The sequence below is a fragment of the Rhipicephalus microplus genome, chromosome 4 (genome assembly GCF_043290135.1).
Source record: "Rhipicephalus microplus isolate Deutch F79 chromosome 4, USDA_Rmic, whole genome shotgun sequence".
NCBI classification, from domain to species: Eukaryota; Metazoa; Arthropoda; class Arachnida; order Ixodida; family Ixodidae; genus Rhipicephalus; species Rhipicephalus microplus.
Genome location: NC_134703.1, coordinates 213863625 through 213889898, shown reverse-complemented (window position 1 = coordinate 213889898; position 26274 = coordinate 213863625). Strand labels below are relative to the sequence as shown.

The 26274-nt window shown below is 47.9% G+C and overlaps 1 protein-coding gene across 5 annotated transcripts in view; it reads left to right on the top strand.

The window, feature by feature from the left end:
• Nucleotides 1-26274, top strand: part of LOC119172976 (alpha-mannosidase 2C1) — a 538513-nt gene that overhangs the window by 292898 nt on the left and 219341 nt on the right. For all 5 annotated transcript variants that reach the window (XR_012895065.1, XM_075893986.1, XM_075893985.1 and 2 more), the window contains one exon: nucleotides 9343-9502. Coding sequence is in view for 4 of the 5 variants with exons in the window: in XM_075893986.1 (XP_075750101.1) it covers nucleotides 9343-9502 (160 nt within the window). In the remaining variant the exon portion in view is untranslated. The remainder of the gene's footprint in view (nucleotides 1-9342; nucleotides 9503-26274) is intronic.

The following is a 26274-nucleotide window of genomic DNA, read 5'->3' as shown; positions in this document are numbered from 1 at the left end:
GACTTTGGTACTCGAGGTGTTACGCTTCAGGGCAAAGGACGCGTGGATGGCGTCTCTTGAAAACACAGCTGTAGTGGAAATCGTGGACACAGGATCCAGGCCACTGGAAGCGTCGACGACAATCCCAGGCAAGTGGAACCCGTGTGATATGTCGTGACCTGGTACTGTGGCATCTATGAAGCGATGTTGTGCCGTCAAGTAGGCTTCGATGTCCTACACGGACGGTTCTGGAAGCGCCAACAGGTTGCCAGGTATCAAGGAGACATGTACGTCATCCCTAGACAAGAGAAGCTCATGCGCATAGTTGCCGCGACCTATCGCTTCGTAGAACAAGTTCACCGAAGCCACGATAAAGGCCTAGATGCCATCCACTGTTGGTGGGATCGATTGCCGCGACGGTCCCCTTGCGGGTTCCATCAGGGAAGAAGCAACCTTGTCATTCTGCTGGAAGACATGTTACCTCAAGCTGGCAGCTGAGGTTCGCCAAAGGCTTGCGACGACTGTACTATTGTCAGGGAAAAACAAGACACAATGCCATTGCTGTAGGCCAGCTGTTTTTATTCTGACTTCTTTGTCTTCTGGCTCGAGCTAGCAGAGCTTGCGCCAGAGCCTGAGCGCGGATCTTGCTTCATTACAATATATATTTATATATACAGTAGACTCTCAGTAAACGGTACCTGAAAGGACCAGAAAAATATGTTCCATTTAACAAGAGTTCCGTTTACTCAAAGGTGAAAATGGGTGCAGAATACAAACTCGAAATGAGGCTTCACAGAGGCAATAGTTCTGTTCACTGAGAGTCTACTGTGTGTGTGCATGTGTTTGTGTGTGTGTGTGTGCTGTAAGAACTCATCGGACTTCATCGTTCTCATCTGTCAATACTCATCATCAGTCTTCCCATCGTGCCACTTGATTTTCGGCGCCATCATGCTGTTGCTTGAATAAAGCGTCAGCTGAACCGTGGTATTTCAAGTGGTGGAAGGTGCTTCCTGATCTCTTTAACTTCTCTCCATCCAAAGCCAGCGCCTGGAGCTCTGTTCGGGACGTTGCTTACCTTAGCAGAGCACCATGGCGCAAGAGCAAGCCCAACTGAACCACCCATTGACCCAACCACCCGCCGCCAACCCTGCCTGGTCAACAAACCCCCTCGGGAGCCTCCAATCTTCTCCAGTCTGCCTGGCGAAGATGTCGAAGACTGGCTCGACAACTATGCCCCCGTAGGTTTCTACAACAACTGGAATGAGACATCGAAATTAGCATGCGTCTAGTTTTACGTCTCTCAAGTTGCCAAGACGTGGTTTTTAAATGATGAGAGTGACTTCTGCGATTGGTCTTCCTTCAAAGACCAGCTCCGACATAATTTCGGCACACCGATTGTCTGTTCAGAATGTGCTTGGAAGAAACTGGCAGAACACATTGAACATTGCTGTGAGTCCTACACATCTTATATTGAGGATGTACTTGCACTTTGCCACAGTATCGACAACACCATGCCAGAAACTGATCGTGTCCGACACCTTCTGAAGTGTATCGGACCTACCGCTTTCAGTGCCCTCGCCGCACCAAACCCTTCGACGGTTACCGACGTCGTCTCTTATGCCAGCGGCTCGATACCTTGCAGTCAATCTGCCTTCGGCCGGAATTCTCTTGAGAACCAACTGGCAAACAGTATGGAGCTCTGATCCATCAGGGAAGAGGCATACATTACCTGTGAAAAGGAATGCGCTTGCCTCGTGTGGGCTGTACAAAAGCTAGCCTGTTATGTCTCCGGTTCGAGGTTTGTGGTCGAAACGAACCACTGTCCTCTAACCTGGTTAAATAACATGTCGCCTAAAAGTGACCTGTTACTAAAGTGGAGCATGATACTCCAACAGCACAACATTGACGTTCACTACAAAAAAGGTAAGCTAAACGCTAATGCAGACGCTCCTAGCCGTGCGTTTTAGTTAGTACCTTCTCCGTCTTTCGGTTTCTTGCTAGCGATTCGAGGCAAAATTTTGTCCTCATCACGGCCTTAGCTGAGCGCTCTCGTCCAGAGTGATCTCAAGGGGCGAACTTTATGTTGTATTCTATTTCGTTACATTGTTGTATGTGTAAAAATTTGAGTTCTCATTTTAGGAGTCTTGTGTCCCACATGTGCCTCTTGATGTAGAGGGAACGAAATTCTGATAGCTAGGTATATGTTGTACGATACTTTGTCTGGTGTTTTGTCGGGTGACTGAGGGCGCTTGCTTGTGCCGTGTGTTGTCTGTTCTCGAACCGTTCTTGACAAGTTGCAGAATCATCGACACGTGCCGAGACCAAAAACCGCCAGAAGAGACGAGTGAACCTGGCCGGCAAGTTGTGCCGACAAGCCAGTGGAGCTGGGATCTGTCCTCAAGAACGGGATGTGTTCAGGGAAAGGAGTCTGGAGCTGCATTCTCCCCATGGCCCTGGAGGCGAACCTGGAGGGACCTGGTGAACGAGCGCGCCCGACATCCGAGCTACGTGGAAACAGCTCGTCTTTCCGGCACATTGTCTGGCGGCAGGGGTGCTGTTACGCCTGCAAGTCCACACCGAGCGTCAATGCCTCTGCAAAAGGCAATCTGTGTCAAGGCCAGCAATCGAGCCTGCCTGACGAGATCAACTCAACGACATCATCGAGCGGTGGCACCGGTCTGTCATGCAACGCACCGAGAGCTCCCTCAGCCTCCGAGCCCGTTGAAGCACTTGGCGCCTTCCAGTCTGGCGAGTCTTACACAATGCGTGGCAACATCCCTTGTCCTTGGCGCAACCACACGTAGCGGCAGGCCCCAATGAAGGATTCCAACATCACGGCCAGCGGCGATTCTGGTTAGATATTTGGTTACTCAAAGGATCCACCCGGTGCCTATAAAAAAAGCACTGCGGCGCGTCGCCAGTAGTAGACCCATGTGTCAGAGAAGACATCTCGGCTCTTCGAGTCTCTAAGCTGTCGGCCCCCAGTGCCGAATTTGTAACGCCTCTATTTCTATGCTGTACATAAACCTTGCCTTAACTCACCGCCGTCTCGTCCGCTCGTCTATCGGCTCTCCGCAGAACAGTCACGAGCTGAGAAACACACGCTATCAAGTGGCTGGCGACCATGTCGGCGGAGTTCGGAGCAGTGGCGCCTTCGGGACCGCATTGGTGTCACGCCTTCGTAACAGTGCCAACTTGTGTTCTCGATTGCGGAAAGTGAAGACACCCTACCTTGGATCACCTTTGATCGGGGCCAATTGAGCAATATTAAGACCATCGGCCCAACGTACAGCGCGTGTCTTCATTGATGGTGTTTGTTACCACATCACCTTTGCTGTCTTAATTTCGTGTGCTCATGACCTAATTTTAGGTTGGGACTTTCTCTCATCAGCATCTGCATTAACTTCTTGCCATCAATGTGTAGTCAAGATGACAGAGACCGATCACTGCAGGCGAACGCATCGACGAGAATCCACTGCGTTTTTTCAGTTTCCGATTCCATACTGCTCCCGGGTCAGGAGCTACTCATCACCATCACTTCTCCAAATATTGCCAATGGTGACGTCCTTATCACCCCTTCCAGCCACTGTCTAGCTCGCGGCATTGTACTTCCCTCCAGCCTCGTGCGGTTCAAAGACAGTGGTGCGATAATTCTTGGCCTGAACCCCACCCCAGAGCCCGTCCTCCTACCCCAAGGTTCTGCAGTGTCGTGTTATATGGATACCCAATCGATATCTTTGGTCTCTCATGACGCCATGCCAGCTCAGCCACAACAGGGCCAGCCTGTTACTTCCTCTTCCTTTGCTCCCGGGATAAATCCTGACCTTTCTGCTTCTCAATGTGACGCGTTGCTGAATTCGCTAACGAAACACCAGGCCCCCTTCGATGCCAATGCTTCAGTACTAAGACAGACCACAGTTGCGCATCATTGCATCGACACTGAAGGTCAGGCTGTTGTAAGCCGTCGCTCCTACCGAGTCTCCTTGGCCGAGTGCAAAATCATCGAGGAGAACGTGACCGATATGCTAAAAAGAAACATCGTATGACCGTCTACCAGTTCTTGGCCATCACCCGTTGTGTTGGTACAAAAGAAGGATCGATCGGTACGATTTTGTGTTGATTACCGCACGCTCAACAAGATCACCCGAAAGGATGTACATCTAATGCCCCCGTATAGATGATGCCCTTGACTCATTGTAAGGCGCCCAATACTTCTCTATCCTTGACCTCCGGTCCGGATATTGGCAAATTGCGATGCACGAAGCAGACAAAGAAAAGAATGTCTTTCGTACCCCGCATGGTCTTTACGAGATTAACGTAATGCCATTTGGCCTATGTAATGCTCCCGCGACATTTGAAAGGATGATCGACACTGTTCTTCGTGGCCTCAAGTGGAAAACTTGTTTATGCTACTTTGATGATGTCGTTGTGTTTTCTTCCACTTTTGCTCATCATCTGCAATGCCAAGATAAAGTGCTTACATGTCTCTCCAATGCTGGACTTCAACTGAACACAAAAAAGTGCCATTTCGGCAACACAGCTATAAAAGTTCTGGGACATGTCGTTAGTAAAGATGGCATCCAGCCCAATCCTGACAAAATTTCTGCAGTACTCCATTTTCTGCGCCCCTTTCGTTCCAAAGAACTACGCAGTTTCCTTAGATTTGCATCTTATTTTCGCCACCTCATTCGCAACTTTGCCCCCATTGCCGCTCCTTTCCACAAGCTCCTTGCTAGTACCGGTTCCCTTGATTAGAATGATCGATGCGAAGCCTCGTTTCAAGAACTCAAGCACGCACTGACATCCCCACCGGAGCTTTGTTATTTCGATGACAAGGCACTTACGTTATCACACACTGACGCTAGTGGACAAGGAATCAGCGCCGTACTCCTCCAGCGCAATCATGCCTTTTGCGAGAAAGTTGTCGCGTATGCAAGCCGCACTCTGTCCTCTGCAGAGAAGAGGTACTCGATAACTGAACAAGTGCGCTTGATGTTGTCTGGTCCATCCGAAAATTTCGGCCCTATCTACATGGTCGACATTTTACTGTTGTGACAGACCACCATGCTCTTTCCTGGTTGTCGACAATCAAAAACTTGTCGGGGTGACTTGGCCGCTAGGTTCTCCAGTGACAAGCACATCACTTTGGCGTCATCTACAGGACCGGAAGACAACAACAAGATGCCGACGCTTTGTCACGATGCCCTTTGCTGCAGCCTTTAGCGCACGTCACATCCCCTTGTCAAATTGGCTATGAAAAGGACGCCTCGTTGATATAATCCATTCCTTTTCTACCTTCATCTGCCCATCCGTCAGCACTTACCACTCACCAGCGGGCCGATTCTTATTAAGCTGACCTCGTCGGTCGGCTTACCAGTGCTTCGTCTTCCCCGAATGCCAGACTCCCAAACAACTCAGACCATTCAAGTTGGCGGACGAGGTGCTCTATCGATACATTTCCACCCTGAAGGCCATCGATGGGTTCCCATCGTACCACGCGCACTACGCACTGAAGTTCTGCATGCTTCACGCGATGACCTGACGTCAGGCCACTTGGGTTACTACAAAACCTACGAGCGCATTCGCAGTCGATTCTTCTGGCCAGGTCTTTCCACAATGGTAGCTAAGTAAGTTGCCTCGTGCGCACTTTGCCAACACCGCAAGCGGCCCACTACTGCTCCAGTCGGGACCCTACAGCGACTTCCTTGCCTAGCAGAGCCCTGTTCTCTGTCGTCAGAATCGACCTCTTGGGGCCCTCCCAACTACATCACACGGCAAGAGATGCATCGTCACCGCGGTTGATCACTTGACCCGGTACGCTGAGACGGCCTCAATCACTTCAGGAAATGCTTCTGAAGTAGCGACTTTCTTCTTTAATGCTATTTACCTACGTCACCGAGCCCCTGTTGTTCTTTTGAGCGACCGAGGCAAGGCATTTCTTTTAAGCACGCTCAGTGAAGTTCGTCAAGCATCAAAAGCAGTTCATAAAACAGCATCTAGCCACCCACAAACCAATGGCTTAACGAGAAGGATTTAATCGCACCTTGCGCGACATGCTGTCCATGTAATCTGACCGGACCATCGCAATCGGGATGCCATTCTTCCCTTCGTCATGTATGCATATAATACGTCAGTTCAACTAAGCACAGGCTAATCTCCGTTCTTCTTAGTATACAGACGCCAACCAACATCACCACTCGATGTTTCATTCTTTTCTGGCCCTGTCAACTCTTCACCATTCCTTTGCGACCAGTTTCTGTGCCGTGTTGCTCAATGCCATCGTCTTGCCCGTGTAAACACCGGAGCTAGCCAAGAAGATCGCAAACATCGTTACGGTGCCACTCACCGCATCGTTCTCTACTGCCCTGGTGACGATGTACTTCTGTGGACTCCTGCATGAACGCCTGGCTTATGCGAGAAGCTTGAGTCACGCTATCTTGGCCCTACAAAGTTGTCGAACAGACCTCCCCAGTGAACTACCTTGTCACACCGCTTCATGCCCCCACTGACCAACGCTGCCGCGGGACAGAGATTGTGCACGTTTCGCGTCTCAAGCCATAATGTATGCATTCCACAGCGTAATTCGCGGCCAGGCTGGCTGCTTCCATTGACGGGGGGGAAACTAGTATAAGAATTCATTGGACTTCATTTTTCTCATCTGTCAATACCCATCATCAGTCTTCGCATCGTGCCTCTTGATATTCAGTGCCATCTTGCTGTTGCTTGAACAAAAGCGTCAGCTGAACCGGAGTATTTCAATATATATATGTGTGTGTGTGTGTGTGTGTGTGTGTGTGTGTGTGTGTGTGTGTGTGTGTGTGTGTGTGTGTGTGTGTGTGTGTGTGTGTGTGTGTGTGTGTGTGTGGTGTGTGTGTGTGTGTGTGTGTGTGTGTGTGTGTGCACGTGTGTGTGTGTGTGTGTATGAAATCTAACAGACAATAATGCCAAGAAAAGTATAGGGGAAGTTATTAGTATAGACCGAATGGTAAGGTAAATGTGAAGAAATAAAAGTGGGTGAAAAGGTAAGTTGCCATGGGCAGGAACAGAGCCCGCTACCTTCGAATAACGTGTGCGATGCTCTACCACTGAGCTACCACGGCGGCTATCCTCCCAGCCACTTTATTGGGTATATGTGTGAATTTAAACGTGAGAGTGTCAGTCAGCGCCATCTGTAGCCATGGCAGCGAGTGTGGAACACTCTTTCATGAGCCTGTGTGGCATGATGTAGCCAGATCTAACAGACAATTATGCCAACCAATGTATAGGTGAAGTTATTAGAAGTAATTGTAATGTAAATATGATTGAATAAAAGTGCATGAAAAGATGACTTGCCGTGGGCAGGGACCGAACCTGCGACCTTGTCGCAGGTTTGGTCCCTCTCTTTGTCGTCTCTTTGTCGGCCTGTGTTGCGTCACGGGGCGCCTTATGTAGTGCAAGCTGGCAGCTGACCTCGTATACTACCTGAAGGTACCAAGTCGGCCAGAACAAGACCGTCGCTATGGAAGGAAAGAAGTGTGCATTTAAAGGGGCTCTGCAACGCTTGTTGAGCGAGGTCAGAAAACGCTGCCAATCAAAAGTACATGCTCCTGACAACACGCGAGCCAAATAATATAGTGCAGCACGTGGCCTGGAATCGGCAATAAATTATTAGATTCAGCTAAAAATTGCTTTCTCTTCTCTCGACAAATGACAGAAAATGCTAAAAAATCGCACGTAGCAAGCCCATCTATCAGCCATTGACTGATTTGAACATGGCCCGCTTGGTCGTTACAGAGATTGCCGTGGGAGGCCATGACTTGTCCACGTGTGCCTGCGCAATTGCACTGAAAAAGCCACACATTCGAAGAAAAAAGTTTTCAAGATCAGGTGGCGTGGGTGACGTAGTTTCCTTGCCCCTGCCGTTTCTCCCTGTTTAGCTTCCAGCGCTTTCGTCCAAATGAGAGAAGAGAGAATGCAAATGCAGCATGCGAGAAATCTTTGTAACTCCACTCGCACTGGACGGGTTCTTGAAATTTTTGCAGCATTGAATTCGTAAGATAATTCCAGCAATTTATTCTAGCGAATTCATTATTTTATTACTTGAATAAGTGTTTCAGGGCCCCTTTAAGGGGTCGTTTTCTTTTTTAGACATGATAATAATGAAATCTAACAGACAAAAATGCCAGCTGAATTATAGGTGAAGTTATTAGGAATAATGCTAATGAAAATGTGAAGAACCAAAAACGAGCTCTTGAATGTATACATCTTTCCTTCAGCAGATATTGTTGTTATTCAAGCGAAAAATGGAGGCCCGGATGTTATGTCGAACTGTTGAACTGGTAATGAAGCTGGAGGTGTGAATGTTTCAACAAATGGACATGTAGAATAGAAAGTTGGCGTGCAATTAGTTGTAGCTAAAAGGAAATGGCTTGAAATTTTATATAAGGTGGAGCTGGTGAAAGCTTCATTCTCGTCGAACTGTTGAACTGGTAATGAAACCGGAGGTGTGAATGTTTCAACTAATGGACATGTGAAATAGAAAGTTGGTGTGCAACCAATTGTAGCTGAAAGGAAATTACTTGAAATTTCTTATAAAGTGGAGCTGACGAAAGCTTCATCTTCGTCAAACCGGGCATGAACTCTTTCTAGCAGGTGAGTTAATCAGGATGCAACATATCAACAGCATGAGGACGAGTTCTAGACCACGAAGCACGAATCAGTTTTGGCGAAGTGCCGCAAGGTGATGGAATGATTATGGAGAAAATTCACACCCATTTGTTAGTATCATAAAGCTAATTAGGAGTAACTGACGAACTGAAACCCGCATAATAATAATATTATCTGGATATTCATCTCCCTTAACTCCAATATGATAATGAGAGACGCCTTAGTGAAGGGCACCTGCAATATTCACATTCCAGAAAACATGTGCCTCTAGCGTTTAGCTTCCATCAAAAAGCGACTGCCGCAGCTGATATTGAACCCTTCGGGTTAGTAGTTGAGCACCTTTACCACTGCTCGACAGTGGCCGGCAGTCAAAACTATGATCAAAGCCCGCAGTCTTCAACTGATTACAGGTATGAGTGAGGGTTTCCCTGACCAATTATTTGTAAGTTCTGAGTGTGACTTTTGAATGGTTCTTTCTGATATTGTAGTTTATGTATAAAGCATTGGGTGAATATTCGGCATTGCATATCATATTATCATTGCATATCATATCATATTATCATATCGTCAAGCATAGGTGTTATTATGCTTTAGCAGCACAGGGAACCCGTACACTTCGAAAGTTGACAAGCAAAGATTCTCTACAAATTATTTTGCGCAGGGATCTCCTGGAAATGTCGTCTTGCTTTTAAGTGCAAGTATCACTCATCTTTGCAGGATGTGTGGGGTTTCCCGATTTCTCACTCAGAAGTTGAGCTGGAATTTGGTGAACAAGTTTCCCCACCACAACTTCGTCTGGGAAGGCCTTGATGGCAGCACAGTGTTGGCCCACTTTGCTCCCTCCGAAACGTATGGAGCAGAACTCCGTGTGGCTGAAGTAAGTTTGACCGGCGCTGTTGTGTCACTGTCCAGTAAGTGCACTTTTTATCGTAATGCCATATAGTGTTGTTTGTGTAAAACGCTATCATTAGTGCGGTGACCACGATGGCTACTAGCTCTTGAACAAATGACTCTCCCAAATATAGAGTTGATGTATATATATGTATATATATGACTGATGTAAGCATAGTAAAAGCATCAGCAAAATGATTGCACAGACATAGGTTTCGGGACATGCAAAAAGACTCAGAGCCTGGGACAGCCGGAAGACCCATGAGCGGAAAGTTAAAACAGGAGTAGCTTTTGCCAAATAGCCGCCGTAAAATTCATGAGCCCGTCAATATTTCTGCTTGAAACGTTACCTTTTTTGCACTAAATACAATGTTTAACAATCTCATAACGTTGCTTGCATTTACGCTTACAATCGTTACCGATGATCCGTACATATTCCCTCTTAGTGTGAGCATGGCTGAATAGAGTGGTAACATAAAGAAAAGAATATATTGACACGAGCATCTGTGGCAATATTTTTGTCTGCCGTGCTTCCCCTACAGGAACTCCTCTTTGAGGTCATCCCCCAATGACACCTTCTATGTGGGAACAGTGACTTGAATTTCAAAGAATACAAAGCAGTTTATTGGATAACACGCTGCTTGAGATACTACCAAATATACCATTACAACTTTCTTGAATCCGTCACTCTAGTCAACATGAAAGGGTTCCATGTGAGCCCAAATGTTGGCTGTGGCGTAGCAGCCTTTCCATGAGCCCAGCGATGAAGGTTGACATAATCCTAAGTGCGCTTCTTAGCCCCTTCTCTTGCTGACATTCGTACATAATTTTAAGTAGCCAATCAATCCAAGTAGGCAAGTGAAGTAAAAGGAGCTTTGCGAAAAGGTAAATATCGCACTATTGCTAGAAAACAAAATTATGCATTATTTTTCTACATAACCTTATCACATTTTGGCCAGCGTTTGACAAGTTATATGATTTTGTCGGAAAAAGGACTTCTAGGTTTTAGCTGTAACTGATTTTGCGCCATATCAGTGACCGCTACATCGATTGCATGTCTTCTTCACATGAGAAGTTTCTTCAATGGTCCAAACATATGAAAATTTTTTGTAGTCACGTCTGCGCTCTATGGCGATGTTACAGGAATTAATACTTTCGTGACTGCAAGAAATTTTGTCATTTTTGGGTAATCCAGAAAACCTTACTTCTTTATGGCTTCTAAAGTTATTGATGTCAATGTTTATATGGTCAAATTATAAATCTAGGAGTTATTTTTGAAACACGGTCAGTTTGAAACCACAAATTTATTATCAATAGTACGAAAAAAACCATCAAACGAAAAACATTGTAAGCATGAGCAAAGAAATTTCATGGAACCATCAACTCTGCTTTGAACAGGCTAAGCATAAAAAGAAATGGAAATATACATTTTAAGTGCAAGGAGCACGCGCAATTTTCCTGTAAATAAAGGCGCTGTAAATACAAAAGTTTTCGCGTACATAAAATAACATCACGCATAGTATCTATTATGCCACTGTGCAAAACAGTGTTGGGATTCGGTAAAATGTAGGTTTGCTACACATGTTTCACAGAAAACACTTGCTTTCTGTTCAACTTTTCTTTGTTCATAGCTTAAGTTACAGTTCCTGATATATACATTTTTTTGGCTGCTGCCGTTAGCCCTGAGGAGCGTTTTGTGGAGGAGCGTTTTGTGGAGGAGCGTTTTGTGTAGGAGCATCAAGATGGTCTTTGCGTCCTCCAAGAACTGTCTCTGTTGCTGTACGTTAGCTTCTAAAAAATATGCATATTTACTGTGCTTTTGCATAGCTGCTCTATAACTTGAATAGTAAAAAACAAAAAGTCAACACTGCTCCCGAAGCGCCGCGCGGCACTATGCAACATGGCTCCAAGGTTCACTTCCAGCTGCCTCCGCCCACGAAACTGCAATCCCTGCCCTGCCGCGGGCAAGTAGCCTCGCTCCATAGAACTGGACATCCTGCAGATAAGAGCACCAACCTTTAGAACACATCGGGTCAACTTACACCGACTTTCGCCAGCAATAACGCGGCCTGAGCACAAGCTAAACTCACCTGTGGACGACCGCTATTGTTCCGGGGCGGTTAGACGAACGCTCGTTGTCTTCGCTCAAATCAAGAGTGCTGATGTCATCTTCCGAGCCTGTGCTTCTGTCGCAATTTGAATATTCTAGCCCAGATTCATGAGAATCCCCCGAAATTCGCCGTTTTCATGAAGCGGTCACAAGCTGCATCGACGCCATGATTGAAACTATGCACGCTCACTTTTGCGCATGAAAAGGCACCTTAAAGTCATCACACGGTGAAAAAAAAGAAACACAAAAGTGAAACTGATAAAACACTTTTTATTTTAGGCGTTAGATAGCGCAAGGGGTCCAAACGCGTTCAAAACAGGGCAAATATGCAAGTTGTAAACATCGAAAACATACTATCGATGGGGATACGTGCGGTCATGAAAGTGTTAAAACCGAAACTCTTTTATTGTTTCAGCTGTCTGTTTGGGAGAATGTAGTGGATCATTGTCTTGGTGTGGAATATTTTTTCACAGCTTTTTGCAACGCTTTGATGGAGATTTCTGTTTAGTTTTCACTACAACACAAAAGTTCTCACTGACTGCAGTGTCGCTTCTAGGGAAAAAATAAGTCGCTACGATAAATTTTATATATCACTACTGTGTTTGCATAATCTTAGCGGCCGAGGATCAAACTTGTAAATTTTAACATAATAGTGTGTTATGCTTGGTTCCATCTTGTGGGAATCGAGCGTGTCTTCCCCTTTGGTGCCTCATTTCCCAAGCTTGCGCAAGCGCTTACGCGTGCACTTCGAGCGCCGGGAACATGGCCACCGTGGTACCGTGCCCTGGCCTATTTGTCTGGCGTGAGCCATGCGTTGGTTTTCCCGCATAGAGGCACATGTTCGAACTTGACCGAAAAATGTGCCTCTCCCTCACGCCACGCTAGCTTACACCACGGTGCTCCGCCAATCCTAATTGGCCGCCCGTAAGCCTCCTCTTCTGGTAGCTTGCGTTCACTTGGTTAGAGTGACCTATTCTAGATAACTCTAGCCTGCCGCCGGGCAGATTCACACAGGCCTGCACCAGAGGGAGACACGCTGCTTTAGCAGGCAGCTTTTCGTTTGCGCGCTTGGCTGCCGCCCTCTGTGTGATAGCCCTAGCACTTGCCGGCAACAGTGCTCTCGGTCGGTCTTGCGGAGTTCTCTGCCGGCCCGCAAGCCCATGGTTGTCGGACTTTGTTGTATCTAGGGTTAATAAAACTTGTGTTTGTTGACCACCTGTCTCGAGTGCCATCTCTGTGCCATGTCAGAGAGTGGATAGTGGATGAGCCTGGCCATTGCGTGTTCGTGCGTGACGGCAGTGTAGGCTGTCGCGTCCCTTCCTGGTCGCTTCGTGAGTCACCCTTAAGCAAATTTAGCTCCACAGCCAAAACTTCGAGATTTGAAAACTCGACTTGCTGTGTAAGCCTAAGGAAAGCGCCAATGGCCATTGCGTGTTCGTGCGTGACGGCAGTGTAGGCTGTCGCGTCCCTTCCTGGTCGCTTCGTGAGTCACCCTTAAGCAAATTTAGCTCCACAGCCAAAACTTCGAGATTTGAAAACTCGACTTGCTGTGTAAGCCTAAGGAAAGCGCCAATGGAGACAAGAAAAAGGGCAGACTACCAGCTGTTTATTGTTGTTTCATGAAACCAAAGTATGTAGATGTATGCCATGTTACGCTACCACGATGTGCACAAAACCAGCTTTCTATTGCAGGGGTGCCGCAAACAGAGCCATGAGGAAACACTTCAAATGTAACAAACGCTGCAATCTAAAGAGCGTATTCATAAAGTGTACGCCTATATTTCATATATTTACTTTTTCTTTTGATCTTTTTATGGCACCAAGCTTCTTCAATGACGTGAACACATGAAAGGGTACTGTAAAAGCTTTTTTTTAACTTTTAAATAGCGCTTGAAACCGACTAAAACAATGAAATAACAATATTCAGATCACCCTAAGCCAGCAGCAAATGAGCAAAAACGATGAAGCACTACGCCAAGAGAGTCAAAAACATAAAACCTTATGAAAAATTGCTAAGCATCGCATGGGAAATAAAACAGGATAAATGAGTGCACACTCATAAAAAGGTCAACAAAAGAAGGAGAAAACCTTGCAAGGTGTTACCCACAACATGGCCATGCAGGAAGACTAATTCCCTGTTCAAAAGTGAGATTGATGGCATGCTTATGTATTTGTCATTCAATTACCTTTTAAATATCTTGAATAATCTCTGTTTCCATCTTTTCACGTGCCTAAGCCATGGCTGAAACATTCTCAAATCGGGTAGTGCATCCACATGTCCTACAATGAAATTTTTCGCCTTTACAGCCAGACTGTGCTCACGCATGCGTGAGCACAGTCCGGCTGTAAGGCAAAAACTTAAAAACAAATAAAAAAAAGAAAACTACGTTTGCTCGTTGGCAGTGTCATGCTTTTAGTGAGTGTCACTTATGTGGGGCCGTGCTGCATATAGAGGGCATTTTACTGAATAGTTTTCCGCGGTATCTGTGTCTGTTTGTGTCATTCGCTCTTTATTTTCAACGCATGCGCGTTCGTGCATAGTTTCACTGCGCGTGCATGGTGTGATCCCGACGACATTCAGCTTTGCTTTTTTGGGGGGGATAGCAATTATATGGACAGTCTCGACTGGTTTTTGCTACCGCCGTTATTCACCGTATATGTATACGTATCTATATATATTAAAGTTTGAGAAAGAACAAAAAAAAAATGCCCGCGCTCGGTGCCCAGCATGTCACGATGCGCTGGCGCGCGCTTGCCTCCCATGCGTACTTTGCCCCTCGAATGAGGGGGGGGTTAGATGCTTGTGCGCAAACTTACCATTCGGTGGGGAGAATCGCATCCCTTCGACTTTGACCGGAACGAATGCGTTTAGTTGCCGGGCACACAAAGAGCACTACGCTCGCTGGACAGGCGCTGTTTGTGAAAAGAGTACCCTTTTCAAACACAGTTAAACCTGCTTATAATTAACCTCCATAAAACGAATTTTTTGATATAATGAAGTTTTTCTATTTTCCATCGCTGCCCATAGAAGCACATGTATTTGCGACCTCTATGTTACAATGTAACAGCAGGAAACAACCTTAATATAATAAATTTTTTCCGCCGAAAACGTAGGAATTTTGCTGATTTTGGTACGAGCATGCATCTTCCACGACTAGCCGCCGCTGAAGCGCTTAGCGGCGACATGCACGGCGCACCAGGTGAGAGCGAGCGCTCGTTATTGCGCGCAGGTGTGCGCAAGACAAGCAGGAAGGCCTGCACCCCACGAGCCGGCACAGTGTTGCCGTCGTTTCTGCCGCCGCAGGCGCATGCGCGGGTGTGCCCCCCAATCCCACACTCCTAGCAAAAAAAAAATCTACGTTTGTGCGTTAGCAGTGCCCAACTTTATGGCAGTGCCACGCTTTCAGTTACCCTCACATGTGTGGGGTCGCGCTGCATATGGAGGGCGCTCTACCCAATAGTATTCCGCAGTATCTGTGTCCGTGTCATTTGCTCTTCATTTTTGATGCTGTGTGCGCGTGAATAGTGGCCACACTATGCGCGCATGGTGTGGCCTCTAATGTTGTTCCGCTTTGCTTTTTTTTTATTGCGATAGCAATTATATGGACAGTCTCTGCTGGTTTTGTTCTGTTTCTGCCGCCGCTGTCATTTCACGTATATGTTTGTGTATACACTTATGAAACCTCAAGAAAAAAAAAGCTGCGCGCAGTCTGCGCTCAGCACGTCACAATGCGCCGACGTGCGTTTATCTCCCACATGTACTTTGGCCCGAGAACAGGGGCAGGGGGGGGGGTTAGATGTTTGCGCTAGCGCGCTTATTCTTCGATGGGGAGAATTGCGCGCCTCTAACTGACTGGAACGATTGCGTTTAGTTGCCGGGCGCACAAAGATCACTTTGCTTACTAGACAGGTGCCGTTTTTGAGAAGAGTGCGTTTTTGAAACGTAGCGAAGTAACAACTGAGGCACATGTTAGTTCGCACTCATATTTGTACCTCTGATTACGTTTCGTGCCTCGTTTTTGTTTAAATAGCACGTTAAGTGTCCGGCGGTAAACATTGTCCATTTGGTCCCGTGTTGTGTATGTTGTTTTCATGCTATATTTGTGCGTGAGCAGCATGCTGTACGTTTCGATCTGCTTGCCATTCTTAGCATTACATTCCAAATTGTTGCTATCGTATTCATTGCTTCGCGCTTGCGGCAAAAGTGTGACTTTTCTTAATTCATGTCATCGCCACCAAAGGAATGTCAGATTAGGCACTGATGGCAACTTTCAGAGACCATGGTGACGACAGATTTTCGGAGGTCGACTCGTCACGCGCTTTCCGTTTTGTGCCATGTCGCGAGTTCGCAGGCAGGTACCTTTCGCGATTAGCTGATTAGTTCTGGCAATACGACGGTGCGTAGAATGCAATGCAATGAACCTGATAGCAAAAATTTGTAATGTAAGAAATCAGGCTGGCAGCCAACTCTTTCGGATCCGATATCGCGGAATGCTTTCAAAACGCTGGTGTGAGCGAATACGGCCGCTCTTGGGAGAAGTGCTCTTTTCACACAAACCCTTCGCGTTGAAGCCATACTGATACTCACCGAAATAGCGAGCGCCCCAGGGATCACAACCGCCCTTAATATTCAATTTCATTATCGCTGCTCGAGGGATCCCTCTTCCCCCTTTTTCCTGCGTTCTTTAATGAGAATTCAACAGCAGTTATAACAGACTGGAGATGTTACCTCATGCACTTTCCCGGCGATAGGGATAGGCCGACTCATTTGATCTCTGCTTCAGCAGCGCATGTGTGCTTTTACCCACTCTTGAAACTTACGATTCACGGGAGCATGTTATCAATTTGGAATTGTTACGGAACATGGCGGCGACGGAGGGGGGGGGGGGCAAACACCTGCCGAGTGTGTCCATATAATTGCTATTGCAATAATAATGCAGTTTTTTACTGTTTTGGGTTAGCTCTGCCTTCAGTCCCCCCTTTTTTTAACTTGTGCATTTATTTCGCGAATTTTGGTACTGAGCCTGCATGTAACGAAATCCTCCTTATAACGAATTTTTTCGGGAATTCATCTATTTCGATATATCGAAGGTTAACTTTACCTGGTTCTCGAAGCTTTCTGACATTAAATGCGGTCAGGGCTTGACCATGGCATTTGCGCAAGCTGACAATGCTCCAGTTTCAACACGCCACCAGCTGGCCTCTGATGCGAAGCAGATTCAGGGCAACACATTGGCAGCGAGAGTCTACCGCCCGCCAACATCATCGTCCACTTCTCTCGAGCCTCGTAATGTGTGAGCTGGTGGGGACTCATGACCACGTGTCCTGCCTAAACACGAAGTGGCTTCGGCTGCAAGAGAACAAAGAGATGCGCCTGCTGTGTTGAACTGTGCTCTCAACCTGTACTCATACACGCCACGGTGGGCCCCTTCGCCGAAAAGAGCGAATGAGAACCGTACCCCCGTGCTCCATTGGAAGAGGAAAGATCCAATCGCGAAGCCTAGCATGCGGCTAATCAAGAGAAGGCCTACTAGCTCTCATGGAAGCCAAAATCCTCCACTGATAGTTGAAAAGGCGTCGCAAGGCCCTGCTCGTGAGGCACTCCTTCGATGGGAGGCCCTGCTTGCCTGTCGGGAAATTGAGTGAGCTGTCGATGAGCTCCTCGTCGCCGCCAGCTACAGCATAAAAGAGCATGGGGGTGCCACCCACCCTCTGGCACCGATGGCGTGTCGCGCTGCACATGATTTTCCAGCCACGCTGGCGCTATTTATCACCCACACGATCGCTGGTTGAGAGCTTGCGACGTTGCTGGATAGCGGAGCTTCAATCTCGCTGTTTGTCGAAGAGTTTATGGCCGTGTTGCCTGACCACTCTGTCCGCATTCGAGCTTCGCTTACGACACTGCCTTCCATCTGGCCAGTGGTACCACCACTACGCACTGTGTGATTGGTTGCACACTGGGAGAATCGCGCATGCCAACGGCGTTTTGTGCATCTCCCATGTCTTTACGAGCCAGGGACTCTCGGTCAAGACTTTCTCGCGCGCACTGGGGATCATGATTGACGTTGCAAGTGGAGGCCATACCAACGGTCCTACCGGCGCTCTACGGTCATTAGCTACACTTCCCTTAGTTACAAGTGCCTAAGAGTTGCCGGTCGTCGCTAGAAAGCTGGAGAAGAGGAGACAAAACGGAGCACCATCGGCCCGTGTCTCTTACTCCTACGCCAAGACTGACCCTTTGATTTGCGTGGCGGGGAAAACTGTCTATCTTTTTCTTTCGAGCATAGTGCTACCGTCCTGGCTTCATATGCGACCAGCTCGGTATTTAGCAGCTCGGATCACTCACTCCCGCCTTTGCGTGACAGCTTGTCGAAATGTGAGAAAATAAGCCTGTCGTCACTCTTGAGTTTTTCCAGTGATATGCTTACGGAACGACTGGGTCACACCTCTTTCGTGAGGCACCGTATTCACCCAGGAGAGACACAACCGTGGAAATGCAGTCCTCGCTCTGTAAGTGTAGCTGAGAGGAAAGCATTGGGGGAGTTAATTGGGACTGGAGTTCTCCAACGCTCTAACAGTCCCTTGAGTTCACCCATGGTATTGGTCCCCAAAAGAGACAGCTCTTATCAACTCTGGGTGGACTATCTGCCGGCTGAACGAGGTCACGAGGAAGGATGCTTATCCTATGCCTAACATTGACTCAATCGTGGCTGCTCTAGGCAGTGCCTACTACTTCAGCACCTTGAGCTTCAGTCACGACCGATATAGTGCATGTCTCGAGACTTGAATAGTACTAATCACGACCCAAGGATTGATCGCACCGGAACGGGGCTTCTGCTGCTGGCAGGTAATGTCATGGGCTTAGTAGATAGCTAAAAATGATGACAACGAAGTGCTGAGAGGATCGTGCGTAAACTGTAGCAGCGTTGTACGCATTTGCTTGCAAATATATTTTCGCATACTTTCTTCCTTGTAACACTATATATATATATATATATATATATATATATATATATATATATATATATATATATATATATATATATATATATTATAGGCATTCATTAAGCACATCTGCTTTCTTTACACATATTCATCATCGTGAGTGGTCGTCATCTTCATCTACTGTGGGGATTTGGCTTGTCTGAGTTCTGCGCCTTGGGCGTGGTCGCTTCATCGTGTCTTCCGGGCCTAATAAAGGTTGCCTTCACCGTTACATCACAAGTGGTGGAGTGGGCTCTAGGATCTTCCGTCCTCTCCCAGCCCGATCTGCCTCCTGGAACTCCGCTCAGGTCGTCGTTTGTGGCAGGTGTCCGGTAACATGCCTCAGGACGAGCCAACCGGCGCTTCTGCGTCTACCTCCACGGCCCCGGCCACCGCGGCCTTTCCATCGTGGATTATCACCGCGCACCAGCGTGAGCCGCCCACGTTCGGCGGACTTCGAGGTGAAGATGTGGAGGATTGGTTGGACCAGTTCAATCGAGCGAGTTCCACTAACAACTGGGATGATCCTACCAAGCTTCGCCGTGTTTCTTTCTATCTGACAGGCGTAGCGAAAACATGGTTTTTCAATCATGAAACGGACATTACGGACTGGACACGTTTTAAGCAACAGCTTCGCCAAATTTTCGGTGCCCCGGGGGTTCGTTCAGCTCTCGCGAAGAAGACACTGGATGCTCGCAAGCAACAATGCGGTGAGTCTTACACATCCTACATAAAGGATGTGCTTGCTCTCTGTCACTGTTTCAACACGTCCATGTCTGAATCAGAGAGAGTTCGTCACCTATTGAAAGGGATCGGCACGGTCGCGTTCAATGCCTTGGTCATTCAAAACCCGACTACAGTCGCTGACGTTGTTGCCACGTGCCAACGGCTAGAGGAACTTGAATCCCAACGGTTACCGCCAGACAGCGCTGAAAACACCACCACGACTGATGCCTCATTGCGTGCCATCATCCGGGCGATTATACGGGAAGAGCTGCAATCGTTCGGCCTCTCAATGACACCAAGTCCGCCTCCCCCCTCCAACACTGTTTTGCGCGACATTATCAAAGAGGAGTTGGCGTCCATGACTGGGCCAGCGTATGTAGACGCTCCAGTACCTCGACCCCAGCCGACGTACGCACAAGTCCTCGCTGGATCACCACCCGTCGTACAACCAATGCCCGCACACTCGACGCCTGTCCCGCTGGCTTCGTTGACTCTGAGTGCGCCTAGCCAACCCTTTCACCCACCGTGACAGTCACATCGTCCAATCTGTTATTACTGCGGCTATCAGGGCCACATCGCACGCGTCTGTCGGAAGCGTCAGCAGGACGAACGTCGTGGATTCAACACCTACGGACGGGATGATGGGACAAGCTGGTACGCTTTCCAACGTCGTCCTTTTGATCCGCCGATACGTTGTTCAACGTCTCCAACTGCGACATCTGAGCCAACCAGTTCTTACCGCTCTACTAGACGCCGCTCACCCTCACCCCTCCGCCGCTCCACGTCTCCATTGCGACCTGTCTCGCAATTCACCAACCAACGCCCGGAAAACTAACCTCTGCAGCTTTTGGAGAAAAAGCTGCATCGAACGAAAAGACAGAAATTTCTCCAGTGCGTCCATATAATACGATATCTGTTTTAATAGAAGGTGTGTACGTGGACGCTTTAATAGACACTGGTGCTTCTTTGTGCTCACGTCTGCAAAAAGTGACCACCCCTTATGATGGACCTACACTGCACGCTGCTCAAGAGGACGCCATTAGACCTGTCGCTATGTGCACTGCTCGTGTTTTCATAGCTGGTCTCCTTCATTTTGTGCAATTTGCTGTGCTGAGTTCATGTGCCCACCAGCTTATATTAGGCTGGGATTTTCTGTCTACGGCGAACGCTTCCATCTGCTGTCGACAAAATGTTGTTCATATGATGGAAACTGACTATGCCCTGTATGCGGATGACAAGCCCGTTCACTTGCTCGCTGCTGAAGATACCAAGCTACCACCTGATCATCAGCGGATAGTTGCCATAACTTCTAATGTGATCGACTCTGGTGACGTGTTTGTCCAACCATCTGCACGCTGTCTCACAAGAAGTATAGCCCTTGCTTCAGGTCTAGCGCGGTTCCACAATGGCTCCGGACTTCTCTGCGCTACAAACCAGACTTCTGAGAAAATTCTCATTCCTAAAGGCACCACAATGGCTTGCGTTTCTGAATCTCAACCTGTCTCTGTTGTCCCGCTTATGCCAGCGTGTTCTGACCTTCCTTCTATTGGATGTTCATCAAGCGTTTCTGTTCTTGCTGCGACTATTAGTCCAGAAGTGACCTCTTCACAGACAGATGAGTTGCTTGCCTTGCTACAAAAGCATAGGAGATTGTTTGATGCCTATTCCTCATCTCTGGGACAGACGTCCATTATTAGGCATCGTATCCAGACCGATGGCACTTCCATCGTACGCCGTCGACCATATCGCGTCTCTTCGCCTGAGCGTCAGATCATAGAACAAAATGTAGCCGATATGCTGCAACGGAACATTATACGTCCCTCGGCGACTCCTTGGTCATCCCCTGTTGTTTTAGTAAGGAAAAAAGATGGCTCCGTGCGATTTTGTGTGGACTACAGAGCACTTAATAAGATTACCCACAAGGATGTTTACCCCATGCCGCGCATAGACGATGCTTCGGATTCACTGCAAGGTGCTGAGTACTTCTCAAGCCTAGACCTGCGTTCAGGTTACTGGCAAATACCCATGCACGAGGATGACAAAGAAAAGACAGCGTTTTCAACACCAGATGGGCTGTACGAATTCAACGTCATGTCATTCGACCTTTGTAATGCTCCAGCAACATTCGAGCGGATGATCGACACTGTTTTACGAGGCTTGAAGTGGAAGACTTGCTTTTGCTATTTAGACGATATTGTTATTTTATCGTCAACTTTCCCTCAGCACTTGCAACGACTGGACGAAGTTCTTACGTGCCTTGCAAACGCAGGCCTTCAGCTGAACACCAAGAAGTGCCGTTTTGCGAACAAGACGATTAAAGTGTTAGGCCACATCGTAAGCAAGGACGGTATTCGTCCCGATCCTGACAAGATTTCCGCTGTCCAACACTTCCCGCGTCCTGAAAAAGCCAAAGACTTGAGCAGTTTCCTCGGCCTCGCTTCTTATTTTCGCAGATTCATTCGAGACTTCGCCTCAATAGCTTCACCCTTGCACAAATTGCTCGGATCAGGCGTCGCCTTTGTGTGGTCTCCTGAATGTGAAGCGGGGTTTGCTCAACTGAAGTGTGCACTCACGTCCGAACCAGTCCTATGCCAATTCGACGAAACTGCGCTTACGCTCCTGCATACAGATGCTAGTGGTCGAGGCATTGGTGGAATTCTCCTACAGCGAGACAAATATTCACATGAGAAAGTCGTGGCATACGCGAGCCGTGCACTGACCCCTGCCGAAAAGAATTATACCATCACCGAACAGGAGTGCCTCCCGGTCGTATGGTCGATACAAAAGTTTCGACCTTATCTCCTCGGCCGCCACTTTACTGTGGTTACGGACCGTCACGCCTTGTGCTGGCTCTTGACAATCACGAACTTGTCCGGCCGCCTTGGTCGCTGGATTCTTCGCTTACAAGAATACGACTTCACGATCACATACAAGTCGGGAAACAAGCATCAAGATGCCGACGCACTTTCGCGTTGCCCGCTCTCTTCGGAGCCACTTAACAAACCCGCCACTGCCGCACTCGAGAAGCTTTCGGCCGTCTCTTCCCTACATGTTTCGTCATTAGCTACTGTAGACCCAACTTCTCCAAGCGGTTTGTTCTTATCTCACCAACGTGCTGACCCTTACTGTCACCGCATCATGGACCGTCTTGACGGGACTTGCCGGCCCCCTAACGCCCGTCTTCACTGACAGCTGACACAATTCAAGCTCAACAACCACGTCCTGTACCGTCATATCTACCACCCTGATGGTCAACGCTGGGTGCCCATTCTACCTCGCTCTCTTCGGGCTCAAGTCCTCAAGACATATTACGACGACATGTCTGCTGGACACATGGGCTTCCAGAAAACGTATGACCGCATAAGATGTCACTACTACTGGCCGGGCTCGTCCACCTGTGTCGCGAAGTACCTTGCCTCATGTGCCCTTTGTCAGCGTCGCGAGCTACTTACATCGACTCAAAGTGGACAATTACACCCGCTCCCGTGTCCCCTGCAACCATTCGAGGTAGTTGGCATTGACCTTTATGGTCCGCTTCCTATGACTGTCACGGGCAATCAATGGATAGTTACAGCTGTCGACCACCTGAACCCGCTACGCCGAAACAGCTCCCGTGCCTTCTGCATCAGCTTTGGAAGTGGCCGACTTCATCCTTCGAGCAATAATCCTTCGACACGGAGCTCCTCGTGTAATTCTGAACGACCGTGGAAGAGTATTTCTTTCAGAACTCGTTGAAGAAGTGCTCAAGGCATCCGGCACTACACACAAAACAAGCTCCAGTTACCATCCTCAGACGAACGGCCTGACTGAGTGCTTTCATCGTACACTGTCAGATATGATAGCGATGTATATCGAACCCGACCACAGAAACTGGGACACCATTTTGCCATTTGTCACTTTTGCGTATAATACCTCTGTACAGGGCACAACCGGTCACTCGCCGTTCTACCTCGTCCACGGTCGCTTCCCTTCTTCTTTCCTCGATGTTTCGTTCTTCTCTGCGCCTGTCAAACCATGTTCATCTTCAAGTGAAGAATACGTGTCTCGTCTACTTCATTGCCGCCAGCTGGCTCGTGTCAACACTGAAGCCAAGCAACAGGTTCGCAAGCTTGAATATGATGCCTCTCATCGTGCCGTGTCTTTCAGCCCTGGCGACGAAGTCCTCCTCCTTACACCCATTCGCACTACCGGACTGTGCGAGAAGTTTCAATTACGTTTTATTGGCCCCTACACTGTCTTGGAGCAAACGTCTCCTGTGAATTATCGCGTGGCACCCGTTCTTCTTCCCATGGACCGCCGCTACAGGGCAGCAGAAATAGTCCACGTATCCCGCATGAAGCCTTTTATATGGTGTTCATCTTCGCTTTAAACTGCGGCCAAGAACTGCGGTCAGGATGACCGCTTTCACGTTGGGGGGAAGTTAGTGTAGGCATTCATTAAGCACATCTGCTTTCTTTACACATAATCATTGTGAGTGGTCGTCATCTTCATCTGCTGTGGGGATTTGGCTTGTCTGAGTTCTGTGCCTTGGGCGTGGTCGCTTCATCGTGTCTTCCGGGCCTAATAAAGGTTGCCTTCACCATTACATCACAATATATATATATATATATATATATATATGCGCTGTTGCATCTACGTACAGTTGCAGTTCGGACAGAGGGCCAGCGATCGCACATACTCGCGACGTGGCTTCTTCGACAGGATCGCCTTGGATAACGCCAGCAGCCATTGTAACAGGGACACTTCCGATGATTATCAGCGCCAAGCTACACAGGAATGTGACTATCAACGAGGACAGCCATCACATCGCCATAGGCCGACAACAACCACGTGACACTGATGAACGTTATTTAATAGAGTGGCTTGTTGGCTATGTGGTATTTGGAGCCGGCATGCTCGCCAACATGCAGCTAACGTTTCTTCTGTTGCTGCTGGTTGATGGTGCTGTTGCCTGTACTAGCAGTTGCAGTTTGGACAGAGAGCTATCGATCGCACACGCTCGCGACGTGCCTTCTTCGACAGGATCGCCTTGGAAAGCGCCAGCGGCCAGTGGAATAGGGACACTTCCGACGATTATTAGCGTCAAGCCACACAGGAACGTGGCTATCAATGAGCACAGCCATCACATCACCGTGGGCGGGCAACAACCACATGACACGGATGAACCTTACTTAATTGAGCGGCACGTTGGCTACGTGGGATTTGGAGCCGGGACGCTTGCCGACATGCAGCTAACATTTCTTCTGTTGCTACAGGTTGTTGGTGCTGCTGCATTCACGTACAGTTGCAGTTCGGACAGAGGGCCAGCGATCGCACACACTGCGACGTACCTTCTTCGACAGGATCGCCTTGGATAACGCCAGCGGTCGGTGCAACAGGCTCACTTCCAACGATTATCAGCACCAAGCCACACAGGAATGCGACTATCAACGAGAACAGCCCTCACATCACCATGGGCCGACAACAACCACGTGACATGGGTGGACCTTATTTAATCGAGCAGCATGTTGGCTACATGGGATTTGGAGCCGGCATGTTCGCAGACATGCAGCTAACGTGTCTTCTGTTGCTACAGGTTGCTGGTGCTGTTGCATCTACTTGCAGTTGCAGTTTGAACAGAGGACCAACGATCGCACACGCTCGCGTTGTGCCTTCTTCGACAGGATCACCTTGGAAAACGCCAGCGGCCAGTGGAACAGGGACACCTCCGACAATTATCAGCGTCAAGCCACACAAGAATGTGACTATCAACGAATACAGCCATCACATCGCCATGGGCCGATGACAACCACGTGACACGGATGAACCTTATTTAATCGAGCGGCACGTTGGCTACGTGGGATTTGGAGCCGGGACGCTCGCCAACATGCAGCTACCGTTTCTTTTGTTGAATCAGGCTACTAATTATTGCTCAATTACGATTTGCAGATTATTGTATGCATTGCCGGCTTTATGACCTAAGAGCGGTGTACAGTGAAATGGCGTTATAACGAACCTCAACTTAAGGATTCTTTCTGATTAACGAATATTTCAAAAATCTCCCTCCCGATGCCCATTGATTCAATACAAAAGTATTACATTAGTACGAATTTCAAAGCAATGAATGTTTCAAGATAAGAAATAAAATTTGATCGCCCGGCAATTTTATAGCACTTAAAAATATTTAATTACTAGCAACGAGCTACCGTATTTCTCATATGATCTTCGCATGATCTTCGCATGATCTTCGCACTTTCTTCTCGCGAAACCGCTTAAAAGTTGGAGGGTTGGGATAATTACGCGAGGAAAATTTTCTGCGTAAACTTATAGAGTGAAAAGAAAAAAAACACAATGGTCGCAAGTCGGGATTTTCACGCCAGCAACTACAAACTTTTAAAGGGCCATAACACCCAATTTTCAACTATAATCCGTGTTGCGTGGATTGATTTTTGTACGTTGACAGACAAGCTGGTGAAGTTTTAGGGAATTTGGTTGAGTTGTTCATTTTTAATCGAATATTTTCATAAGCGAGTGAACGGTTTGAGAGTCGGGCAAAACTGGTGCACTCGCTAGCCGTGATGTCACGAAGCGCTTGTTGTGCGAGCTGCCGCACTGTCTGAGTTCCGGCGGACGGTCGTGTTCCGTGGTCAGCTGCGCGTGCAATCGAACTTTTTCTAGCGTTGTTCAACTTGCCACTCAGCCTAAATGACTATTATGGGTTGAAACAATGCTACCGTGGCACCCATGTAGCGGCGGCACTTCGAGAAAGCAATTTCGGAGGTCGGAAAGTGTCCTGTGAATGAGCAATGCGAATGCCGTTTGCCACTACAGAAAAATATTTATTGAAACTCCTCGCAGGCAGTGCCATAGTTGAGCGTCACGGTTGCTATTTTTTACCAAAATCGAATGCAATCGACAGAGTTCAAGCAAAGATTTGGCCAAAAGGCATATCGTGAGTG